Source organism: Schistocerca nitens, chromosome 1, assembly GCF_023898315.1.
Source record: "Schistocerca nitens isolate TAMUIC-IGC-003100 chromosome 1, iqSchNite1.1, whole genome shotgun sequence".
NCBI lineage: Eukaryota > Metazoa > Arthropoda > Insecta > Orthoptera > Acrididae > Schistocerca > Schistocerca nitens.
Genome location: NC_064614.1, coordinates 625,953,840 through 625,979,794, shown reverse-complemented (window position 1 = coordinate 625,979,794; position 25,955 = coordinate 625,953,840). Strand labels below are relative to the sequence as shown.

At 42.2% G+C, this 25,955-nt stretch overlaps 1 protein-coding gene across 1 annotated transcript in view; it reads left to right on the top strand.

Annotated features, from left to right (window-relative positions):
• The window catches only part of LOC126263708 (facilitated trehalose transporter Tret1-like), a 177,102-nt gene that overhangs the window by 90,644 nt on the left and 60,503 nt on the right, over positions 1–25,955 (top strand). The window contains exon 2 of the mRNA XM_049960894.1: positions 23,253–23,397. Coding sequence (XP_049816851.1) covers positions 23,253–23,397 — 145 coding nt within the window. The remainder of the gene's footprint in view (positions 1–23,252; positions 23,398–25,955) is intronic.

Below are 25,955 nucleotides of genomic sequence, written 5' to 3'. Positions count from 1 at the left end.
TTTTTTACAACTTTCTCTTAAGGGACTGTTTATTTCAGTACTGAGTACTTTGGGTTTGTAACTGTATTTGCAAAGCTTTATCTAGTGGCTCGTCCACAATTTGTAATCGTCAAATTGCTTAAAAGGAGTAATGTCAATAAACTGTCTTAATTATAAATTGTGACTACCTACCATGATTCCATCCCGCTTCCTCTTTTATGATATCTAAGATGTGGTGGGTGAGTGTGGTACGAAAAGGGAACCACGTACCACATAGGAATAGTTACTATCCCCATCCTGTTGCTTATCATTACGCATTATCATATCTCACAGTTTGAATATAGTTTGGAAATTTTATTTATAAATATAAATCTAGCTTAGCTGTTGCCTGCTCGCTGCTTGCTTTCGAGAAATCTGCAAACAATGTTGTCAAGACGCGAGGTAAGTGGAAATTTTGTTTGCGCATTTAATATAAAGACAAACTGCATTCTGATCAGTTACAGTTCACTTCAAATTAGGTCCTGTTTGGTGTAAGGCTACCACTCGAGTTTAAGTTGGAAAACAGTTTATGGGGACATAGTTTTGGTAATACATAGACCTTTATAGAGTGCGAGGTAAAGTTGGGCTAAATTTCATTCAGAAAGAAATATAGCGTGGAGGTTACAATACAATGATACTGGTTTCAACTTCGTCCGCCAACAGATAGCATAGTGGCATAGCTACCAGCGCGCCATCTATGTCTACCGTTTAATACGGAATGCTTACACCCAGATGGCTCAGCGTGGTTTAAACTTCTACAGCAAGCAGGTAACCATGCCACGGAGACATAATTGTGCTTCCTACAGCCAAGTGGGCATGTTTGAAAGGGGTCAAATTGTGGCCTTCCGAGTGCGGGATGATCCTTTCGGAGGATTGCCACACAAGTTCGTGTTGGTCATGTGAATCTTCTCACATCCGTAGACGAGGTTGTGGACGTCCACGCAGTGCAGGCGGCTACCAGGATTGTCGTATTCTAAGGGCATCAGAGGCAAATCGTACAGCTACCGCAGCACATGTATAAAGGCTTGTGTGCCCAGACGTGCAACACGAACTTTTGCAAACCGGTTATTAACAATAGGACTATGGGCACGCACACCTTTAGCCTATCTTCCACTCACGCCACAGCATCGACGTGCGTGACTAAACTGGTGCCGTCACAGGGTCACGTGGAAGATGGAATGGCGCTCCGAGGTCTTCACCGATAGCAGATTCTGCCTGCACGCAAGTGATGGTTTTTTGCGTGTACGGCGTAGAACTGGTGAGCACTGTCTCGTGGACTACATTCGTCCAACACACACGGACCCCACCCGAGGCTTTATGGTCTGAGGTGCAATAAGCCGCAACTCTCGTTCATCTTTGGCATTTTGAAGGTGGCGCTAAACAGTGCTCGGCAAGTGCAGAAAGTTGTTAGACACATTCTTTTGCCCTTCTTGCAACAGGAATGTGATGTGTTATTCCAAGAGGATAATGCTCGTCCACATATTGCCTGTGAAACACAACGTGCTCTGCAAGATGCGCAGCAACTTTCCTGGCCAGCACTATCTCCAGACCTGTCTCCGACTGAGTATGTGTAGGACATGATAAGACCAAAAGTGATTCAGGCGACTCGTCAACCAACAACTCTTACAGAATTACGTGAACAGGTCGAGCTAGTGTATCCCAGGACAGGACAGTATTCGCCATCTGTACGATCAACTGGATGCCAAAGACAGCGCCAGTATTGCTGCCCGTGGAGGCTACACCACGTACTAACATGGGTGTTTCAGCATGGGTCGACACCTGGCACTGCAGAACAGCTTGTACTACTGATTTGTAAACGTAATTTTCATGTACTTCATATGCTCTGTTGCATCAATAAATCCTGAGTGGATAGGAAACTTCTAAAAGGATGTACTAATCTTTTTTCCAGCAGTGTGTATTTATAGCTGTACAAAAGTGATATTTTCAGATAGCGAAAGTTCTGAGGGAAAGACATTTAGGTAGATTACACCAGCCAAGAGACTTGTGAAATGAGGAAAATCTGCTTGCAAAGAAAGATGTAAGGGGTAAAAACTGCGTTCAGGGGTAAAGGTAAACATTACTGTTACTTCAATACACAAATCATTAACTGTCTTTTGAAGTTGCAGTTGTTATTCAGTTCTCTGGTATGACGAAGGACGTCAAACCAGAGTCGGACTGCTGCTACTGAAAATGACTTCGAGAAATCAGTTGAGTGATGGAGTTGGGCATGTGAATTTTGAAACTTCCTGGAAGATTAAAACTGTGTGCCGGACCGAGACTCGAACTCGGGAGCACTTGCCCGCGAAAGGCAAAGGTCCCGACTTCGAGTCTAGTTCCGGCACAGTTTTAATCCGCCAGGAATTTCCATACCAGCGCACACTCCGCTGCAGAGTGAAAATCTCATGTGGATTTTGCTCTGCTGATAACGAGAGTTTCTGCGGTGTTGTTCAGACAAGAGCGTTAAGATCGAGGTGAGATATGAGAGACCGTAATGAAGACAGAGTGTACGGAAATTTCTGCTCTTGTGCAATGTAGCTAGGATAGTTGTGTATAATATGGTAAAATATGGTCGAAGAGTGGAACGGCACAAAAGTATCGCATGCAGGCGTTCATCACCGGTTCCAGGTGCTGTTAGCTTTCCTGGAAAGGATTTGCAGGAAAAATCGCTGTACTCAACAATTATTGGAAATATTAACGTTTGCACAAGTTTGTTTTTCAGGTCAAAACAGAAAAGCTTTAGTATATTTGTTGCTAATGCCTTCTTGCATATTGCCGCTATGTTCACACACAGATTTAACTAGTCGCTTATTGTTACTCATATACTTCATTACTCCGGGGGATAAATTAATATTTATCCCATCTAGGATTAACGATGACAGTGATTCCCGATATTTCGAGCTTATGAGCCCAGTATGACCAATCAGGACAGCTTAGTTTATGGTTGGGTAGAGCTTTACTCCTATATCCGGCACCCGTTTCGATAGTGCACAAAGATCGAAATTAATATTCTCCGTAGTTGTCTTCATATTTATTGGTTTTGCACGTAGATACAACTGGAGGTCGTCAGTGTGCATGTGATATTTGCAGTACGACAAAACTGATGACATACCACTGACATACAATGAAAATAGTACAGGACTTAATATTGAGCCCTGGGGTTGCCTGATGCTACTTGCCTCCTTTGTGACTTCATGGTGCAGGTCGAAACACATTACTCGCGAGACGACAGGTAGGATTACAACCATTGCACTGCACTTGGCGAGAAATTTAGGCTCCTAAACTTGGCAACGAAAATGCCGAAGTCGACAGTGTCAAAGGCTTTCCTTAAGTATAAGAAGTACGAGGCCTGTTCAATAAAGAATGATCATAATTGTTTTATGGTCATAATTTCTCATGCTAAAATTCAATCTTATGATGTTCTATTCTGTTTGCTTAATGTCCAATAAACATGTCGTAGTACTTTCATTGTTGGGACTCCTGGTTCCTGCCTGTGGGAGGCAGGCAAGGTCAGACATGTTCAGTATTGCTTACCGCTGCAATGGAGGTAACACGCGAGGAACAATACGCGGCTCTGAATTCTGCTTTCGTCTCAACAAATCTTCAGCTGAGGTCTATAAAGTGTTACAGGAGGCCTATGAAGAGTCTGTTCTTCAAATCAAAAATGGTTCAAATGGCTCTGAGCGCTATGGGACTTAACATCTGGGGTCATTAGCCCCTAGAACTTAGAACTACTTAAACCTAACTAACCTATCACACATCCGTGCCCGAGGCAGGATTCGAACCTGCGACCGTAGCAGTCGCGCGGTTTCGGACTGAAGCGCCTAGAACCACTCGGCCACTGCGGCCGGCGTCTGTTCTTCCCTAAAGCACAGCTCGAAGGTGGTCTAAAATTCTAAAATGTTTAAAGAGGAAGACAATCAATTTCAGAGGAAGGTGGACCCGGTGCTCCAGTTACTGCTCTTACAGAAGAAAGCATCAACACTGCTGCTATATTTGTGAGAGAGGATCGACGAATTACGTTAAGATCTCTTTCTGAAATATTGAACATGTCATTGGGTGCCACCTACAGGTTGGTGACAGAAAAATTACACATGACACGTGGTTATGCTCGATGTGTTCTAAGACTCCCAAACAAAAGGAGATTCGCGTGCAAGTCCGCATGCAGTTAAAGTGGACGTTAGAGGAAGATCCGGAGTTTCTTTCAAATGTAATCACTGCTGATGAAACTTGGCTATATCATTTTGATCCTGAGAGCAAACAGCAAGGCGCAGTGTGGAAATCTCCTTCATCACCAACCCCCAAAAGAGCTAAAGTGCTTGCTTCTGCTGGGAAAGTTATGGTCATCTCCTTCTTTGACATCCATGGAATGGTTTATCAGCATTTTGTACCTGCACACACATCAGTAACTGGGCAATACTACAGGGATACCCTGAAAACATTCCAAGTCCATATCAGGCGCAAAAGACCACATTTCCGTGAAGCAATTCTGGATCTTGTACCACGATAATGCGCGGCCGCATATTGCCAATCTTGTTACTGAATATCTTCCAAAACCAACGTGAAGTGCATCCCTCACCCTCCCTACAGACCGGATTTATCCCCATGTACCTTTTCTCTATTCCCTAACATGAAGAAACGCCTTCGTGGGAGGCATTATCGATCATCAGAAGCATTGGTGAAAGCTGCGGAGGCGATTTTGGAGGAAAACCCAAAAAATGGTTTCCAGCATGTATTTGAAGACTGGCAGAAACGCTAGGACAAGTGCATCGCAGTCGTGGGAAACTACTTTGAGAAGGACCATCAAAATTGTAAGAATGAGTGACGGTAAAGGTCTGCTGTCAAAAAAAAAATTATGAAAATCCTTTATTGAACAGCCCTCGTACAGGACAGCTGCTTCTTGTGTATCCACATCAAGTGTCAGGTCGCCTGTTACTTTTATTAAGGCAGAAGTTGGGCTGCAATGTTTACAGAAATCAGATTGGCATTCGTCTGTTATGTTGTTTGTGGTTACACTGGGGGTAGTTTGCTAGCTGGTAGTGGACCATGTCTTCTAAGGCCTCGCACAGTGCTGAAACAATACGAATTGGTCGGTAATCAAACGGTGCTGTGGCAACTTCCTGTTTAGTTAGTGGCTTAACAAGTCCGTTTCCAGACCTCAAGGAAAACATTGCTTATTAAGGAGTTGTTGAAGATATCTGTTACAGTGAGCGTTAATGGCTTAATAATGAGCTTCATCATTTACACTGTAATGTCATCGGGCCAGTTGATGCTAACACGCATGATGGATATTTTGTCGGTATTACAGAATTTTTCGTTGATACCGTCGTTTACCCCATGAATTTATAAACAGGTCCATTTACATCAACTTTCCATCATAATGGACAGTGGGAATACAGCCGTGTGATGATCCGCAATTTCAAATAAAATCTCCCTTTAGCTGCAAGGGTAATTTTTAATTTTTTAAATTGAATAATCGATTTCGGGATTGCCATACTGTAATGCTGGCTTCGTTTCCACCACTGTGGAATGTTTCAAAGTTTTGTTAATTAAAAGTAAAACAAGGCCGCATCATGTTGACAAAGGCGAGAGAACAATGAAGTCATTAAAACCTAAGTTTTAGAATTAATTAACTAAATCAAGTTATTCTGCTTCCTCCAATCTCTTCAACTCATTAAATTCCTGTTATCTTCATGTAAATGACTCATCAGACACAGAAGTCGTTGTTGGAGAGCGGAAAAGTTTGGTGACAGAAGACCGTGTTGACGTTTCGTTTCCACGCAACGAAATGATTTGCACGATAGCAACAGTGGTAATCGGAATTAGTAAAGAACGTTAGATTACATAAGCCACTTGTAGAGATGAAAAGGCATAAAGTGTAGCACGCCGATGAAGTGCGTTCGTTGTATCACCAGACAAGCCACTTGCAATGGATTTAACGCTCTTCAACTTTAATACAAGCTTCATACACCATTAGTAAAAAATATCAATCACATTACTAGAAATAAAAACATAGTTAAGCTCAACTCTCATAGCATTCAGGTAACATTCCAGAATAAAAAGATGTATGACCTGACAACATGGCGATCGAAACAAGAAGAGAGCTTCATCCTAAAAAAGGATAAAATCGAAATTCAGAAAAAAGTATTCGGCTAATTAATTACACAGAGGTAAATTATGTTTCAAGCATAATTGTTTTATCTCTGACACAGCGAAATATGATTCTCTGCACAGTCCCCTTGAATGGCAAAGACGGTGTCTGTTACAGATGTTGGAAGCCCCATTCAGTGGTACAGAATTTAGGAGCTCAATATTGGACATAGTGTATCAATATTAGCAATTACATACTTTCAGTTAATTGAACATGAAGTAGTTTTGCTAGATAATTGGTTCCTTTTAGACAAGAAATTATTATGGTAAACAGTTACAGCAGATTAAAATGAGGAATTTATTTGTTTGCCATGACATTTAGACAAGCCGTTCAAACACAACAGATTGCTTAAAGTTTTCCGAACAATATATTACTGTAGATGTCATGACGTAGTGTTAATATCTGGATTGTTGATGTGCTCGTGACTATTTGCACGTAGTCAACAGAAAACGTGAGAAAATTATGACAGGACCTTCAGACGTTAATACATTACACAGAGAAATAATGCAGCAATTAACAGTGACAATGATACAGATTACATTAGAGATGCTAACTGTGTTGAGCATGGTTTTTGACAAAACAGTTTCTCATAATTTACTGCTCAGTAAAATTATTATTCAGTACCTGATTTGCATTTTCGGTTTCCGCCTCTTAAATTCGCCATAAAAATTTTCATTTGATGTAATTAACACACACACACACACACACACACACACACACACACACACACACACACACACACATATATATATATATATATATATATATATATATATATATATATATATAATTTTAAATAATGTCCTCATTACTTTTTCTTTTCCATTGTTTCTCATAAATAATATCGTACATCCAACATACAATACTTAGGATAAGTGCAGTGAATTAATTTACAGTTTGCATTTGCGTAGGTGGTACTGTAAGAAACTTCCTTGTTAACATACAAGCAAAATATTCACATAAATAGCAAAGATTAGGGATGCATGAAATACCTTAAATGGATCTATTTTATCTTAGGGGATCTTCTTATATATCATTTACGAAGCATCACTCAGTGTCTAATACACGGTGATTTAAACGCGCCAAAGTTTGTGATAAATAAGTTCGTAGATCCCAAACCAGTCTGTAATTGATGTCCAAATCACGCACTGTGTGAGTCTCTCTATGTCCCGCCAGGTATACCCTTATTTCACAACAGTGAGGTTAGGCTTGTGGCATGCAGAACGGTTAGTCACGCCACGGCGTCGTTACGCCAGTTGTGCTCCGAAATTTCAGTTCCTTAGCATATGTGAAAGTGTGCGTAGAATCGTCTCACATCAGACGAAGAAAGCATCAGCTTACACTACACCAAAAGTAGATATCAGATTGCTGAGTTCATCTCTACTTCATACAGCTTTCACTGGTGTTTCTTTTTGTTGCCGATTTCAACACGTTCTAACACAGTGCTAGTTTGAATGGGCCTTAGCTTCTCACCGTGTGTGTTCATCACTGTCCCATATCTTTGTCGCGTACTCAAAACACTATAACATTTCAGTTAGCAAATCCACTATATCACAGTTTATAAGTGTATGTTATTTACAGTGCTTTCTTGTCACCCCAACGGATCTCAGTTGCTTTTAGTAAAGCAAAACACAGTTAAAAATGTTTACAGAATTAAGTGTGTACATCGTTCAGTAGCATATCCATGCACCATGACATAAATAAGTTTGCAGTCAATAAAAAAGTTTTTTTCACGACTCTGATCTGATTTCGTATAACGGTAGTGTTCCCAAGGACCGAACATTTATGTAGGTTAGGACAACATCAACTATTCTTAGGACCTTTGCATATGTCAATCAAGACAAAAGCACATGTGAAAATCGGCAGAACATAGAGAAAGAACAGAAAACGCCTCAGATCTGAGCAAAGCACTTATTTAGACCCACGAGCTACCAGGACAAATGTAATACTTCAGAACCCGCTTACAGGGCTGATGTCAGTACATGTTTCTGAACATCACTATGCGAGGTGCCGGGGCTAGTAGTGTATTTATCACTAAATTCTACTAGAATCCACATGTGTAAATCATGCTCTAAGCCCCCCCTATTCTAACTCCGACTTTTGCTGTTGCACAAGGATAAAACAAATACGCGAACTGACTCTAATCAACCCTGCTAGTGGAGTAGAAGAGAGTTTGGCACCTGCAATAATTTAATTTGATAAATAAGTTAAATAAACAAAGGTTTCATTAGCATAGTGAGGAATGATAGGGTTGCTCTATTGATTAACAGAAAGAAAGTTCTGTCCAAAATAACAATATGGTTTATTAAGATTAAACGCAGAATAGTAAAAGAGACACAGGAAGTATAAAACATCAAATTGGCTAAAATTGGAGATTCATACAAACACAGTAAAGGTGAAGTTGTCCCTAACTTAGATCGTGAGGTTTAAGACGAAGTGGTATGTGGAGCCAATTCCTTTCCACTCAAATCTCAAGAGAGACACACAGCTAACCCAATAGTAATTGCTGCTACTCGAAACTGAACAAAGTTAGAAAAGGATGAACAGGCGCGCTCTGCTGAGCTCTGATTATCACCTAGGAAAAATCCCTATCTGCCGGTGCTGCGGACGTACATTACCAACAGTCTTCTTATCTCCCAGAACACGATCTGGCGTACCGCAGGCGAGGGCTGGCTGCTTCGACGTCCTCGACCGAAAGGCGACTGCCGACTACCCAGAGCACCCGTACAGGCCGAACACCGAACATTCCCGCCCCCACGACAGTGGCCGTGGTTACGTTCCAATCAGCAACTCGAAAACCGGCGGAAATTCCACTCCATTGCCGGAGCACTACCATTCCACCAATGGAGATTCTTGGCGCCAATTTCCGTGCTGATTTTGCAGAAAGTGCGGGAATTTTCCCGCCACAACTGCGTGGGTACACAAGTCATTCCCACGCCTCGCTGGTAGCCCGCCAGAAAGTGTTTTCGCAAAGTTTCTCTGAAGTAACGGAACCTCTAGCCCAGCCGCTACTTCACACCCCAGCGGGCGTGTCTCTTGACAATGTCGGCGTCTGAAAAGCATTCACTCGACTGCCTCACACACGTCGGCTTAACTCTCTCCAGTTCCACAGAGCCCGCCTGTCACCGGCCCACCCGGGTGACGAGAGACGCTGCGTGGGAAGTACGCGTGTTAAGGAAAAGCAACCCTCCACCGCATGCAACTAGAGAGGAGAATCGTAAGATAGAAATATGAGAGGGGGCTCATGCCACCTCTCATTGCCCCTACGCCATTTTAGATTGTAATTGGTGAGCGGTTGGCTCACTTAGGAGCAAGGTAGTGAGTCAATCGCCCAAGAACAATCTTACAAAGTGACTCCACATACCGCACTCTATAAAAAAAAGATCATTGCAACTGAAAAATGCAACTCATAGAGGGAGGATTATTTATGATGTAGCCAACTTCACCTTCTTAATATGGAACACTAACACTCACATCACACATCCATACCCAGGGAGCCCCTTCCAAACACCGATTCACGCAGACATTCACGCTCTAAACATGGCCCGGGCATCTGAGCCAAATATGGAGCAGTTTATTCTTTACAATCAGAGTTGGAGTGCTCCGCAATTAAATGCCCAAGATGTTACAACAATTTTAATCATTAAACTAACCTGACCTCACTCACACATGATAATATTTAAGTTAACAATCTCTTTGTGAGTTTTCAGAATCTAGTTACAACCTCCGATTCATTCTGTCTCCCTGCAGCAAGAATAACCTTTACAAAATGTTCCCTGAACTGATGGTCCATTCACAATGACAGTGGTGGTATCTGCTTCAGTTTATGGGGACTTCAGGCACACTGTTAGCATACACACAACAATAAACACAAAATACAAAAAAAACATGATGTGGAGAACAATACAGTAATCTGTAATAAGAATTACAGTGTAAAACACAAACGCATACAAGGTATAACATACATTACAGAAACAACATAAGAGAAAGAAATTTAAGAAAAACAAAAAAAAACAAGGTTCATGGGGCATCAAATTGTGCGTGCACATTGCACAAAGTTCACGACTGTGCTGAGAATGAGGCACTAAATCACATTGTTAGAAATATCCGTGGCACTTCACTGATTCCACTGTACTGACATCACATAAGGCTAAACGTCGGTTGTAGTAGCTACGTTGTGGCAACAGCAATAGGGAGTTCTGGAGTGTCTGCAGTACGCTGTTGAGATTGTAGTCAGACCCACGCATATGATCACGGCAGTACGGTAGGAAGACACAGTGATAGGTTCTCCTCACGTCGATTAATTGTTTCTGAGATCTCCTTGTTGGGATACATCACTAGTCTAGGTCTCTTCTCTCGCTGGACAGAACTTTACGTTTCCCAATATTGCAGTTCGACGAGGGATGATGGCACGTGGAGTGACTCCACAAGTGTGTGAGGTCATCCATACAGGATCGAACTAGGAGCGACTATTGTTAAAAACTGCTCTCTAATAGAGAGGAGAAGTAAGACATGAGACCATACATTTGTTAGTGTGGCACGATACTGCTTTGTGTATGCAGATCGGCCAATGCTAGTGAGTTGTAAAAACCCAAACAGGTGAGTATAGAGCGTCCCTTTCTGTCCTGAGGCACATGAGGCGCAGGTTCTGACACGATATGTGATGTTCTTCGTGTACTCACGACAACGTGGTCTGCCGCAGGGAATCCCTCCAAGCGGCTGCCGCGTCCGGAGAGCTAGCAGGCTGTCGCGTGTCAGGGTCAACGGCCAGCCCCACTTTCGCTTGTGGCGGGGCGAGGGTCCCGTGTAATCCCTCAGGTAGGCAGCCGGGTGACTGTCAGCGTGTAGGACGGGACGCTCGCCCTCTAGCAGGTAGCCGAAGACCTCTTGTTTTTGCGCTGGCTGGCCTCTGCATTGCCACGTTCCTCGTCATCTGTACAATTCTTACAAAAGTCTTATGCCTAACTTTTTCCCATGACCTTCTATGTTATAATAAATTTACATAATGAAACATTGATGGTCTGTCATTTCAGACACTCTTATTTTACTTTTATAGTTATTAATCTATGGCAATCATTATAACATCTAATCTAGACATGGAAATAATTTATTTTGATATATGTGTAGAGACCGATCTCAGTATGTACATGGTGTGTGATAACTGATGCTTTGTAATGGATGAACAACTAAATGTGCGGGCCCGCACTAATATTACTATTAATTATATAGATCGACAGTAGACATGCTTCAAGAATTAACTACCATATCCCAACGATCTACATTCTACGTCTTTTAATTAAATTATGTTGTTATGCAGGTCTAAGTTTTACTGTGCTATAAAGAACATGCAACTACGCTACTTTCGCTCGCCCGTCGTCCCTCCATCTCGGGTCTGTGGTTTGGTGACCTGAAAAATAGCAACTCAACAGGCGCGCGCCACACTTGTGGTAGAAAACCCCCACAATATTAATCTAGTTATTGTTAAATCCTACAGTTTAACTTATCCTAGTATCGTACTTTCCCTTTTATTTATTTATTTATTTATTTTATTTTATTTATTTATTTATTTATTTATTTATTTATTTATTTTTTATTTACCTTATACAATACCCTTACATAGTTCCTGTTACGCTGAGATGTCTTGCTGCTCGCCGCTATTGACGACAGTGATGTGCGCGCCGTACGACATGACCTCCGAGTTTTCATTACGCCTCACTGAAACTCCAGAGACTGGGTTAGCCATGGCTATACACGACAATAAATTTATAGTTGCAACTTCCTTCTCTATGTGAAGCGGTTTTCGCGATCGAAGTACACCTTTCCAGAAGCAATGTAATATGACCAAGCCAGGACTGGTTCCTGTTGAGGATTCAGACACCCAACACACGCCAGCTACACAGTATGTCACGAATATCCAAGTACCATTCCTTGGTGATTCATCTGTGACAAAAACGAGCAGCACGCTAAATCCCCAACCAGCACATTAGCATGGTAGGCTTTTATGCCCTCATTTCTCTCGTCTAGGGCACCATTAGAGTCAAATGCTCACAGGTTCACCCCGACTTGCAAGACAACGATACCGGCGCAGCTCTGCAAAAACTATACTGCCCATATTCACCCTCGAAATCGCGCAATATACCACAATCGTGCAGTGCACTGACGCGTGCCTGCAAGCATTGGTATGAACGTCTCACGAACTGGTTGTGGCCGCTATGGAGCGTATCACGACCTCTCAGAACGCTTCTAAGAGCACGTTCTTGTATGCGCCCGTTTGTGCGACGTCTCGTCACTCATCCTTATCCCTTAACATGGACACCAGATAGGAAAGGACAAAAACATTGCTCATGAAAAGGTAGTGTCTCCTACTCCATCGACATTGGAGATCGCAAACATAAACAAAAAGAGGATAGCAGCAGTAAATTCTTATGCAAGACAACGCAGCGTGTTAATACTTTAGCAATCTTAATCTATTAATGTAACGATTATTGTTCCCCGAACAAAGGTTCATATATTTGCCTATTCTACTATGTACATTTCTTACACTACTACTATTCTACGAACTCCTTTATGTGAGATATGTGGTGGAGTCCTATGGACTTCTTTCCTTTCAGCGTCTCCAATTCATAAGCATTGTGGTGAGCTGCTCTCCTTATATGGTACGGGCCGTTGTAAACAGAATAGAATTTTTGGCATTTCATTTTTTGTTTGTTCGAAAGTCGGAAAGACTTAACGAGCACCTTTTGTCCAATTTGGAAGTGTCGTAGACGAGCTCCCCTGTCGGCACGTCTCTTCCTGACCTCTGCTGCAGCCCGTATCCTCTTGAGAGCCAAATCCACTATGGCTTGGTGCTGCGTTCGCGCCCTTGGTGGGAAGTTTACGACCTTGGTTATCAAGTCCTTAGGAATCCGGTTTTTCAGTACTGTAATGGGTGCCAATTTTGTTATCCCATGGGGTGCCTCATTGATCACCTCCTGGAAGTCTTTAAGGAAAACGTCCCATGTCGTGTGCTGTTTGTTACAGTACAACCGGCACAAGTTTCCGAGTTCTTTGATAACCCGTTCTGCAGCATTCGAGCTCGGATGGTGTGAAGATATAAAAATGGGATCAATTTTACATCGACGCAACATCTCCTTCCATGTTTTTGACTTAAACTGTGGCCCGTTATCAGAAATGATTCTACTCACATGACCAACCTGTGGTAGGAAATCCCGGATTAGGGCTCGTGATACAGTTCGTCCTGTTGCCCTCTTCAGTGGCGTAAAGGTAACGTATTTGGACGTTAGCTCAACAAACACTAATACGTAAGTATATCCTCTTCTTGTTCTTGGCAAAGGTCCCATCAAATCTGTTGCTGCTAATTGTCTTAATTTGGTCGGTACGATTGGGTATAATGGTGCCTGCATGCTCACAGTGGTGTGCTTAGCCTTTTGGCAGTCTTTACACACCGACAGTACCCTCCGAATTCGACGCTCCATGTTTCGAAAGTAACACATGGTCCTTAGCTTGAGATTGCACTTGCGTGGTCCGAAGTGTCCATAGCTGAGGTGAGTATGCCATATAACCTTGTTTATTAGGTGTTCAGGGATGCATACCCCCCATTCAGTGTCATTGGCATAATTTCGGTGGAAAATTATGCCTTTCCGCAAGAGATAGAACTGCCTGATGTTGGCGTGTCTTCTGTCTATCCATTTCTGTTTCAATAACACTAGGGCAGGGTCCTTGTCTTGCTCCTTCTTGATGTCCTGCATACTACAGGTAATAAAATTTTCAAAGGCTACTTTCTGCATATAGAAAAGGCAGTAGTGATTTTCCTCCAGATCTTCTTCCATGTTGTGCTCAAATCCGATCGGTGACCGTGATAAGGCGTCTGCAATAATGTTCTGACTGCCGGGGATATATTCTATCGAAAAGTTGTACTGCTGCAGATATGATGCCCACCTAATGAGCCGCCTGTGATTAAGCTTTGCAGTCATCAAGAACTCGAGTGCCTTGTGGTCTGTGTAGACCCTCGTCTTGCGACCAAACAGAAGGTATCTGAATTTTTCAAACGCCCATACAATAGCCAGCGCCTCTAACTCGGTTACTGAGTAATTCCTCTCACTCTTGGCTAGTACTCTGCTAGCAAACGCAATTGTCTTCCACACCCTGTTTCCGTCATGTACATAGTCTTGGAACACCATGACACCCAGACCGGAGTATGAACTGTCCGTTACTATGCAAAGCTCTTCTGCTAAATTAGGGTGTGATAGGATGGGTGCTTGTAATAATGCGAATTTTAATGCTTTCCATTCGGATTCGGCTGCCTCATCCCATTCCCAAGGAATCTTCTTTCCTGTAAGTTGATGCAACCTAGGACTGCTCTGAGTTTTGACATGTATAAAGCGGTTGTAAAAATTTATGATCCCCAAGAACCCCCTTAACTGCTTCTTTGTCGTAGGAATGGGAAACTTTTCAATCGCTTCGATCTTTTCGGGATTTGGCGCAATGCCCTCACCCGTGATGATATGTCCCAGAAATTTGACAGAGGACGTCCCAAAATTCGATTTTTCAATATTGATAGTCACTCCGTAATCCTTGAATGTCGCAAGGAGTTCACCGAGGACCGCATTGTGCTCTCCCCAAGATTTCTCCGCGATCAGCAAATCGTCCACATAGCTGGTGACATGACGTTTCAAATTATCGCTTAGTATGCCGTCCAGCCCCCGAATGAATGCGGCAGATGAAACGTTCAAACCAAATGGTAGTCGACGAAACCGGTAACATCTTCCAAATGCTAAAAAGGCTGTGTACTGTCTGCAATTTGGATGGAGCTCGATCTGCCAGAAACTCGATTTTAGATCAACTGATGAGAAGATTGATATTCCATGGAAGTTTTGTAATAGTTCCTCTAATCGTTCCGGTCTGTCTGTTTCGGGTTCAATTATGGTATTAATTTGTCGCGAGTCCAAGACTAAACGAATACTACCATCTGCCTTCTCGACTACTCTTAACGGGTTATTATAGGCTGAAGCCGTAGGTTCAATTATTCCTTCACTCAGCATTCGCGTAATTTCAGCTGCTACTTTCTGTCGATATGCCAAGGGGATTGGATAGGGTGGCACACGAAACTGGTTGTGCGGACGAACACGAAATTCATATTGGAAGTTCTTTATTGATCCTGTCTTGGGAAGAAAGACCTCCGCATGTTCTACTAGTAATTTATGAAGTTCTTTGCGGTGGTCACTCCTTATATTCTTTATTGCTTCCACTTTTTCTCCTATTTTCTCCTTTATTTCTCCCATTATTCCGACTTCATTCTCATCCGTGTCCTCTCCCTTACCCGCAACGTCGACCTGTTCTTCCTTTCTGTCTTTCAGACACGCATAGTTTATCCGAACACAGTTAGACGGTAGTTGAGCTGGGATCAGCTGATCGTCGAACTTAATGTGGACGGGATTCCCTTTCCTCAAAACCACTTCACCTCGTCCTAGATCAACTATCGCTTCATGTTCATTTAGGAAGTCCGTTCCTATTATCATGTCGATCGCCAGATTTGGCACGATCCAGAAGTTAGACTCTATTTTGTGTCCTTGGCAGGAGAATTCCAGTCTTGTTTGTTGGGTGACCTCCGTACATTTACCCGCTAATGCCCCTTTTATTTTGGTTTTCTTAACCGATAGGACAGGCCAGTCCATCTCCTGAGAGCACCTCTTGTATGCTGCCTCAGATATTGCTGTTATGTAGCTTCCACTATCTATTATCGCATTCAGACTCTTTTCAGCTATTGCTACTGTGATAAGAGGCTGCCGATCATGTCGAGGAGTTGCTTTATGTTCCTCGAGCAGGATTTCTGATAAATCTTCGTAATGTATCATCCGTAGTTGGCCAGGTCCGAGATTACGTGCGAAATTCCGGCGGCCTGTGTTCGCACTAGTCTGGCGTCAATCCCTAGTTAGGCTCCCCCTCCTCTGACGTGCATTAGGATTTGCGGGTCTGGTTTCAATCTCCTGGTTCCACCGTTGTCCTTGGTTTCGCTCTCTCCAATTACGGTCGCTTTGCCTTTCGTTATTCCTTCTATCCCAGATTCCTTGTCTAGATTGACCCTGCTCCCTGACGTTCTGGTTTCCGTGTCTTTGGTTTCCATAACCTTGAATAGCGTAACCTTGACTTCCGTAACCCTGGTTTCCTAACTGACCAGTGCGATTATGCAATCTGCTGTCGTCTTCTGTTCCTGGCCGGTGGTATTTGTTACTTTGCCCCTTCTTCCTGTCCTTTGCGTCTTGTTTATCAAAGACTACTTCGAGTTCGCGCAATAGAATCTTGAATGCTTCTATGTCAGATCCACACTTGCCGACAAGTGTCTGTTGGTACCTAACTGGCAATTTGGAAAAGCAAAATTTAATGATTTCTCCGTTACTATATGGACTATCTAAAAATTGATTCTTCTTGAGTAAATCCTCAAGAAATTTGGTTGCGCTCCTATGCCCGGACACTTCCAGTTCAGGACAAAATATTATTTCCTCTTTAATCCTGTCTTGCGTTTCCTTTGACCAGTAGGTACGCAGGAATGCACCAACAAATTCCTGATAGGTCCGACACGTCGCTGCCACACCCCGCATCTTTTCCGCGGCTTGGCCTTCGATGTGTCCACACATGAATTCTAATTTTGCCTGGGTTGGCCATGATGCCGGTAATGAATTAGTAAATTGCATCACCCAGCTCTTCGGATGCATCGACCCTCCATTATCTTTGAACTTCTGGAATTTGAGTATCGACAGGAAGTGATTGTGATCAAAATTCTGTCCGATCCTCGCACTAGTGTTGTCAGACGATTCCGATACTTGCACGTCTGCTGAGTGTCCTGCTCTATCTTGCTGATAACTGTGATGTGCTACCTCTGTATCACAGTGGAAGTGGCACTCAGAATTCACTCTCCTAAGTGGGCTATAATTATTGGAGCTATTACTCGCTGTTTCTGCGTGTGCAGTGTTAGTTCCGCACTCGGTCAATGGGCTAGAGCACGGCGGGCTTTTCCTCGGAGACACAATTCTTTGTACTCCATCATTGGTACCCGAACGCGCAGTGCTCGTGTGCCCGTTTTGCTCTAGTTTTGCTATCCGACTCTCTACTTCTTCCATTCGTTTCGTGGTGTTCGCAACCGCGATATTACCTTGAGTTTTTAAGAATGCTAGGGATTTTGAGTGGGATTGTGTTGTACGTCGCAAGCGCCCTGCGAGTTTAGAAGTTGATTCCGCGACTTTCATTGCCCCTATTGCTGCCGTTTTGGCTAGGCCTGCTACTTTTTGTGCTACCATTGACATTTGTTTTGCTTCTCCACATTCTTTCTTTATTGTTAATAATTCCCCACGAATTTCCCCTATATGCGAAATTATTGCCTCCGTGTCCTTCTTACGCTGTTCGTCAGCTTCTTCTTTCTCCTTCTTACGCTGTTCGTCAGCTTCTTCTTTCTCCTTCTTACGCTGTTCTTCAGCTTCTTCTTTCTCCTTCTTACGCTGTTCGTCAGCTTCTTCTTTCTCCTTCTTACGCTGTTCTTCAGCTTCTTCTTTCATTGATCGTAGGAAGCTCAGTATTGGGTTAATGTCATCATTTTGATCCTCGTCACACCTGGGTGATGTAACTCTGGACACCTGTGCACTAGAGCTCTGACGTGGCCGAGCTGGCCCCTGTCTGCTCTCGTTCGTTTGATTATAAACCTCTACTACCGTCTCGACCTGTGTGCCCGTCTCTGTTTCATCCTCTACCTCACTCTCATAATCACGGCGGCGACGTTGCTCTAAGATCGCGTCCAAATCACCTTCCTCATCAATGACCCTGGCGTCCTGTCCTGCTAAAAATGTGCCCATCTCATCTCCGAACCTATTCCCGTCAGTAAACTGCCCCTTATCCATTATGCTATCCTCTTTTGTTTTAGCTTCGCCCGATAATAGTCGTGCCTTACTTCTCGTTATCATTCATAAAAACAAATTCATCTAAAATGCACAATAAAATTAATCTACTCCATATATTTTTTCACATAAACATAAAATTTCAACAACGCTGTTCCAACGCTGTAATCACAAACACAATTAGGTGTGGTACAGAAACCGCACACAAATCCGACAAAGTGCGATGCGGTACAGACACCACATCAGCGAAACACAAAAAAAACAATGAACAAAAAATATATACACTGAAAACAAAAACTGTAGTCATGCGCCGCTACTTAAAACTAAACGCGGAACTACCAAAAAAAACTTGGGTATTAATCATTAAAAAAAATAGAGAGAAAAAAAATTGAATGTTCCTACTAAGAATCCTGTTTGTTTATCAGAGATTCACAGGAAAGATCCGAGGCCAAGGGTCGCCATATTATGCGAGGTGCCGGGGCTAGTAGTGTATTTATCACTAAATTCTACTAGAATCCACATGTGTAAATCATGCTCTAAGCCCCCCCTATTCTAACTCCGACTTTTGCTGTTGCACAAGGATAAAACAAATACGCGAACTGACTCTAATCAACCCTGCTAGTGGAGTAGAAGAGAGTTTGGCACCTGCAATAATTTAATTTGATAAATAAGTTAAATAAACAAAGGTTTCATTAGCATAGTGAGGAATGATAGGGTTGCTCTATTGATTAACAGAAAGAAAGTTCTGTCCAAAATAACAATATGGTTTATTAAGATTAAACGCAGAATAGTAAAAGAGACACAGGAAGTATAAAACATCAAATTGGCTAAAATTGGAGATTCATACAAACACAGTAAAGGTGAAGTTGTCCCTAACTTAGATCGTGAGGTTTAAGACGAAGTGGTATGTGGAGCCAATTCCTTTCCACTCAAATCTCAAGAGAGACACACAGCTAACCCAATAGTAATTGCTGCTACTCGAAACTGAACAAAGTTAGAAAAGGATGAACAGGCGCGCTCTGCTGAGCTCTGATTATCACCTAGGAAAAATCCCTATCTGCCGGTGCTGCGGACGTACATTACCAACAGTCTTCTTATCTCCCAGAACACGATCTGGCGTACCGCAGGCGAGGGCTGGCTGCTTCGACGTCCTCGACCGAAAGGCGACTGCCGACTACCCAGAGCACCCGTACAGGCCGAACACCGAACATTCCCGCCCCCACGACAGTGGCCGTGGTTACGTTCCAATCAGCAACTCGAAAACCGGCGGAAATTCCACTCCATTGCCGGAGCACTACCATTCCACCAATGGAGATTCTTGGCGCCAATTTCCGTGCTGATTTTGCAGAAAGTGCGGGAATTTTCCCGCCACAACTGCGTGGGTACACAAGTCATTCCCACGCCTCGCTGGTAGCCCGCCAGAAAGTGTTTTCGCAAAGTTTCTCTGAAGTAACGGAACCTCTAGCCCAGCCGCTACTTCACACCCCAGCGGGCGTGTCTCTTGACAATGTCGGCGTCTGAAAAGCATTCACTCGACTGCCTCACACACGTCGGCTTAACTCTCTCCCGTTCCACAGAGCCCGCCTGTCACCGGCCCACCCGGGTGACGAGAGACGCTGCGTGGGAAGTACGCGTGTTAAGGAAAAGCAACCCTCCACCGCATGCAACTAGAGAGGAGAATCGTAAGATAGAAATATGAGAGGGGGCTCATGCCACCTCTCAACTAATACTAAATCAACTTTGCATCCGTATCATATACCAACATGACATATTATGAATCTATAAATAATTGGTAACAGGACATGCCTTTCTTGTGCCAATCTTCCATTTCATTTGTACGACAGGAACTGGGAACGCACAACCTCGAGACACTTCAGGCACAAGCAGTCATCACTATTAACATTTGCGACTTCCAGGCGTAGGACCTCAGAGTTAAAATTATCGACGATGACCTCATTATCGACGCACGGTGTGATCTACCCGGCACGCCCTCCGCTCAGTCCACCCATCTAATCACACACGCCTATCGGCTACTCTCCCACATCAGTTGCACTGCCCTATAAGCAACTGTCTTTGGACGGCATCCTCACCACCACCGTAAAGACGCAGAGGCGCTGCCAACTGTCAACCCACTCGACGCCACCGATTCCGCTTCCTTCACCTGCAGCGGCATCAACACCACATCAACGCCCGACGACACCACATGCTCCACCTCAGTCGTGGTTCGACCGGCCACTGCAACTACCGGCACACCTGACTCCATACCGAGTATACTCCGTCTCTACCACATCACAGACAGCAACAAACGGTCCAGCCGTGTCCCTCCCAGCAGCCAGCCTGGGCACTGGTGGTCACGCACATCTCTGTCCTCGCCACACCACAGCCGACGCTGCCTTCATAATAGATACAGGCCTTAATGCGGAACTGGCGGGAGGATAATCAGCTGTTTCATTGAGTCGGTGCATTGTGCACGCGAGCGTGTGTTCATATGAAGTTTAGTGTTATTTTCTATTTGTACAAAGCCTAGAAACTGTCGTGTCCCTAGCTGCAAATCTAATTATTATAGAAATTTGAACTTCGAAAGTGATGCCGTTCTATGTTTATTTCCAAACCTACCGACGAATTTGTCCTCTCCCGATGTGCTCAGCGCACTGACATGGAAGTGTGACAAAAAGTTAACGAGAAACGTGAAATGAACAAATACACGGATTGGCTCTGAGAAGACAACATATGCAGTTTAGATCACATTACAATTAATCAAGACAGATTTAACCATAACGACTGGCCTCTTAAAAAGAACAGTGATCGTTTATACTTCATGTATTTAGAATTTAACGAATGCCCTTCAGCGAGAAAAGTGTTGACCTTGAATTGTAAATTTTAACCTCATACAGTGTGTGATAACGTAAACATAGAAGCTAGTAGGTTTGACAGGATTTTAGGATTACAACTTCTTTCTAATACATAGACTAAATTGGACAATTTGTTATATGCAATTAAAAATATTGAGGGCAGAGAAATTACCGTCAAGGAAAATGTGTGTAGAATTCGGACACTCCTAAGTGAATGCATCGAAAAAAAGTGAAGAAGCTGATGATATAACGTTAAGTCTTGAGTGCATAAGTGACAACTGTAACTCTTCACATCCAAACAGTTGAGGTATTTCATAAAAACGCTTCTCACTGCTTGCAGTTTTACTTTTCATTTCCACCAGCTTATACATTTTTGCCAAAGTTGAAAATTATTGTTTTGCCACGTTCACATCATTTGAGAAGTTAAATGTATGAGGAATCTACAGTGGAATAAATATATTCGCAAACTAAGCATGATGCCCTAGAACCTCATGAAAAGTTAGCATGCCTTCTACATGTCTAAATTCTTGCTAAGCCAAAAATTACGTACAGGGGTAATAGATTGGACGGAATTGCCTGTAATTCAACAGATATAAAAGCAGCCTCTAGTCTCCAGACACTCGTAATTACATGAATATTATCTGAGAACAAAGGTGTAGCGGCACTAGGTCTTGAAAAAAAAATTAGAAGCTGAAATTTTACATATGACAACAGTGAATGTCCTAAGAATACTTCATGAAATTGGTTATAATGTTGTATGTATCATTACTGATAATAATAAAATTATTGTCAAGCTGTATAAAACATTATGCAGTGGCACACCAGTTAAGGCTCGCATAAAACATCCATGTGATAGCTGTAAAATTTTTTTCTTATTTTTGATACAGTTCACTCACTCAAAAATCTTAGAAATAACTGGTTGAATGAAAAGAATAACACATGTCTTTTTCCATCTCTGTCTAATGTACCTAACATAAAACAATGTAACTTCACCCACATCTGACAAGTATATAAGAAACAAAAACTGGACTTTGTAAAAGATGCTCATGGCCTTTCCTTCAGGGTTTATTACCCAAATAGTATAAAAAGGCAAAATGTTAGTCTTGTGCCTCTGTTTGATGAAAAAAAACATATTTGCTGTATCAACATTAGTAGGGACTGATAGTGATGGCACTAAAGAGTGGTTATAAATGATAAGAAATTGGTGGATGCAGTTAATGCTAAGCATCCTAAAAAGAGGGTTTGTTTAAGAGATGAGAATGCTGATCTCATCAGTTCCATGGATCAAGAAAATATCAAGCACTTGCAGTCATTCTGTACTTGGTCGCGAAGTTTGTATGATATGCATGTAATCGATGTTCCCAAGAACTGTGGGAAACTCAGCAGAGAAACCTTCACAGCTTTATTATACATTACTTACACATTAGTTAAGTTGTGTGAATACCTGTGCAGTGATTTACAGTAGGTCTGCGTTATGTGATGTTAGGAATATTCCAGAGAGATGATTTAGAGCAGAGATTTGGAAAATATAAATTCTTCCAACCCATATGTGGCATACAGCAAACCAGTGCTTAACAGTATTGGTTAAAAACAGTCTTGGTTGCAATTTTTTAGTTTTTTATTTTTCAACGACGTGTTTCGCCTTATTTAGGCATCTTCAGGTTATCTTCATAGAAAACAGAGAACAAATACATCTATTTAAGAATCACGATCGCGTTGTGCAGACTTGGATAACCTATAAACATGTATAAACAGATCAACTATTGAAAGAGCAAATACCTTAATTTGGTATTTCTTAGAAGAAACCTTTAGTCAGTGTAGCCAAAGGGCATCGTCGAATATATGAGGCCAATATCGCCTTCGTTAAACTCAGTAAAAACTAGAAATATAACCTATAAGGATGTATAAATAGATCAACTATTGAAAGAGCAAATACCTTAATTTGGTATTTCTTAGAAGAATCCTTCAGTCAGTGTAGCCAAAGGGCATCGTCGAATTTATCAGGCCAACATCGCCTTCGTTAAACTCAGTAAAAACTAGAAATATAACACGACGATCTTTCAATAGTTGATCTGTTTATACATGCTTATAGGTTATCCAAGTCTGCAAAACGCGATCGCGAGTCTTAAATAGATGTATTTTTTCTCTGTTTTCTATGTAGATAACCTGAAGATGCCTAAATAAGGCGAAACGCGTCGTTGAAAAATAAAAAATTGAACTAGCAACCAAGACTGTTTTTAACCAATACAATAAATATAAATAATGAGTGGTTGTTATTACGATGTGCCAATTCAGTAGACTATAAAACCTGAAAGAAAATTAAAACTTACAAGTTTGTTACAATTGCAGTCAAAGAAAGTCAACTCTCTGAATGTCTCTGGCAGTATTAAAGATGTCAATGCATCCTCTGTACATGGTGTAAATATTGATCCATCTCTTGCTATGGAAACTGATGGAATAATAGAAAAAGCTGTAGAAATAGATGTGGACGCCTGTAATTTAGAAGCGATTGTATTTATTGCTCGGTATTTTCGCTTTAAGATATGTAACAGATTAACATGTGTGAAATGTAAAAATCTTCTCTATGTATGTACGCATGTATGTGATACTAAATCGTATACCAACCCAAAAAGTAATTATGAAGTGCTGTAATGTATTATAAATGTTTATTATGTATGGTAAATAGTGTGCAGTATAATGTCTGTCATTATACGTCTATGTAATTAATTTCGAATATACTGATACTGAAAATCATGAAAAGTATTTTAAAATACAGAGAATGAAAACCATATAAGCCATGGTTAATTTTATATCAGAAAATACAATCACACGAGTTGAATTTGGTTTATGTCTGCGTACGAATCTGTTGCCTCACTGTCGACTGAAAGCGTGACATCATCAACAGTACTATGGCCTTGAATTCTCGAGGGCAGTGCCTCGTCCTTTAGTGCTCCGCACTGCTGTGTGGTGGGGGGGGGGGGGGGAGCAGGTGATTCGTGAGGAGGACAGAGGTATCGATATTGCAGAACAGAGAGCTGCGGCACTGGTGTGTGATATCTGTGGTACAGAGAGTTCAGAGCTTTGTGTTTAGTAGACATGCTGTATGTTTCTCTCTCATAATAAAGTTTTGTTAACCCCTAACCGTGTCGACCAAGTTATTAGTGCATCTCCCTGGACACAGAGTGGAGATCTACCACACATGGTTCAAAAGGGCGTTTCTTCAGCTAAAGTTGCGAGGAAGAGGAGATTAGTGCTTAATGCCCTGTCAACAATGAGGTCATTAGAGACGGCTTATGTAAGAACGGAGAAGGAAATCGGTCATGCCCTTTGAAAGGAACCATCGTGGCATTTGCCTTTAGCGACTTAAGGAAATCACGGAACATCTACATCTGAATGGCCAGACGTGGGTTTGAACTGTCGTCCTCGAGAATGCGAGTCCAGCTTGTTAACCACCGCGCAATCTCGCCCGGTTAAAGTTGCGAAATGCTTTGTTTCAAAGATGAGAATAGAAGTAGCATTTCGCACAGATAGGAAATTAAAAGGCTAAGACACTACATAAAGTGAAATGCTGAAGTGTTCTCCTCATAAGGAAAGTTCATCACTGTATGTTGAGCATTCTCCAGTCTACCCATATCCCAACCATCAATTAACTAGCCGCGTACAATGCGTTTATCTTGATGTAGTGAACTAAGCGGGATTTTACGCTTCCTCTGGTCCTCTTCCCAGTTATCATTCCCGCTAGTGTAGCCCTTACTATAGAGAAAATTTGGACTGTGCCATCCACAACTATAGAATTGTACCATTATGAATAAGAATGTTTCAGCTGTATAATAAGTCTTTGTTTATGATCCAACTACTTTCGGGTCGTTAGAGACACATTTCAGATACACATATCTATTCGCTGCGGGCCTCATGTTGTCACGAAGGTGTTAAGCCATAGATTGCCAGAATTGGGATGATGTACCCTCCATTCTGCTCTATTTTAAATTGGACTACCAACCTCATGACGGTTAAACATTTTTATCACAATCGGACCAAGAATGTTGGGTCACCTACTGGCTATCGTCTGGAATAAATTATGAAATAAATACGTATCCCTGAGGATGTGGCTCTAACGCTGCGAAACTATTTGGATCACAAATAAGGATTTATCATACAGATGAAGCAGTCTTATTCATCATGCTTCCTTATGTTACAGTCTTTTCCCATCCGGTACATAGGCAGTTTATTCTGTGTCTCTAACTTGTTTCCAGTGTTAGTGTTTTCTCATTCACCCTATGTAACTCATCCTAATTCCTTAGTTTATATGTTCAATTATATCTTCGATTTTTCTCCAAACCCACGTCTCAAAAGCCTCCAAGCATTGTCCCTTTCTGCCCTTGCGGTGTCGGTGTTTCGGCACCATTCAGGGCAGCGTTCCCTACTAAATACTTAGCTAATCTTTATTTAACTGATTATTTAAAGGGCCATTAAAAGTTACTCCTCGATCTGTTCTTGCAGTAGGTATTCTAGATTTTATTTCTTGGTTGCGTACAGTGTTAATTATTGTTTGCATCTTACAGAGAACCAACTTGACATATTTTAAGGAGGAAAAAGCACTCTTGCAAGATATCAGCCCAGCAATCGATCCCTCGCGAAAATTTGTGAGACAATTCTGGCAGTACGCTGCTATGACGTGAAAGTGCAGCACATCGGTTGTTCGTTACTCGCTCCGTCCCGCTGCAGCCGCCGATTGCGCGAGCACAATGGTGACCTAGAGCCATCGTATTCGCGTTAGGTTGTAGATGAGGGAAGAGGAGAGGAGAGGTGGGCAGATCTTCCCTACGTGTTTTGAAACCTTTTTAGAGAACCTACGTTGTTCTACGCGAAAAACAGCATGTAATATCAGTACATAACATGTCAACCTCATGCACTTATGGGTTCAATACTGTCATAACTGATTTCTCGTATTGATATTCTGAAGCTACATATATATCTTAAAACGAATGAACCTAAGTAGCTCACGAATTATTGTAAAACGAAGCTAATAATTTTCGATTTAGAATTCAATGG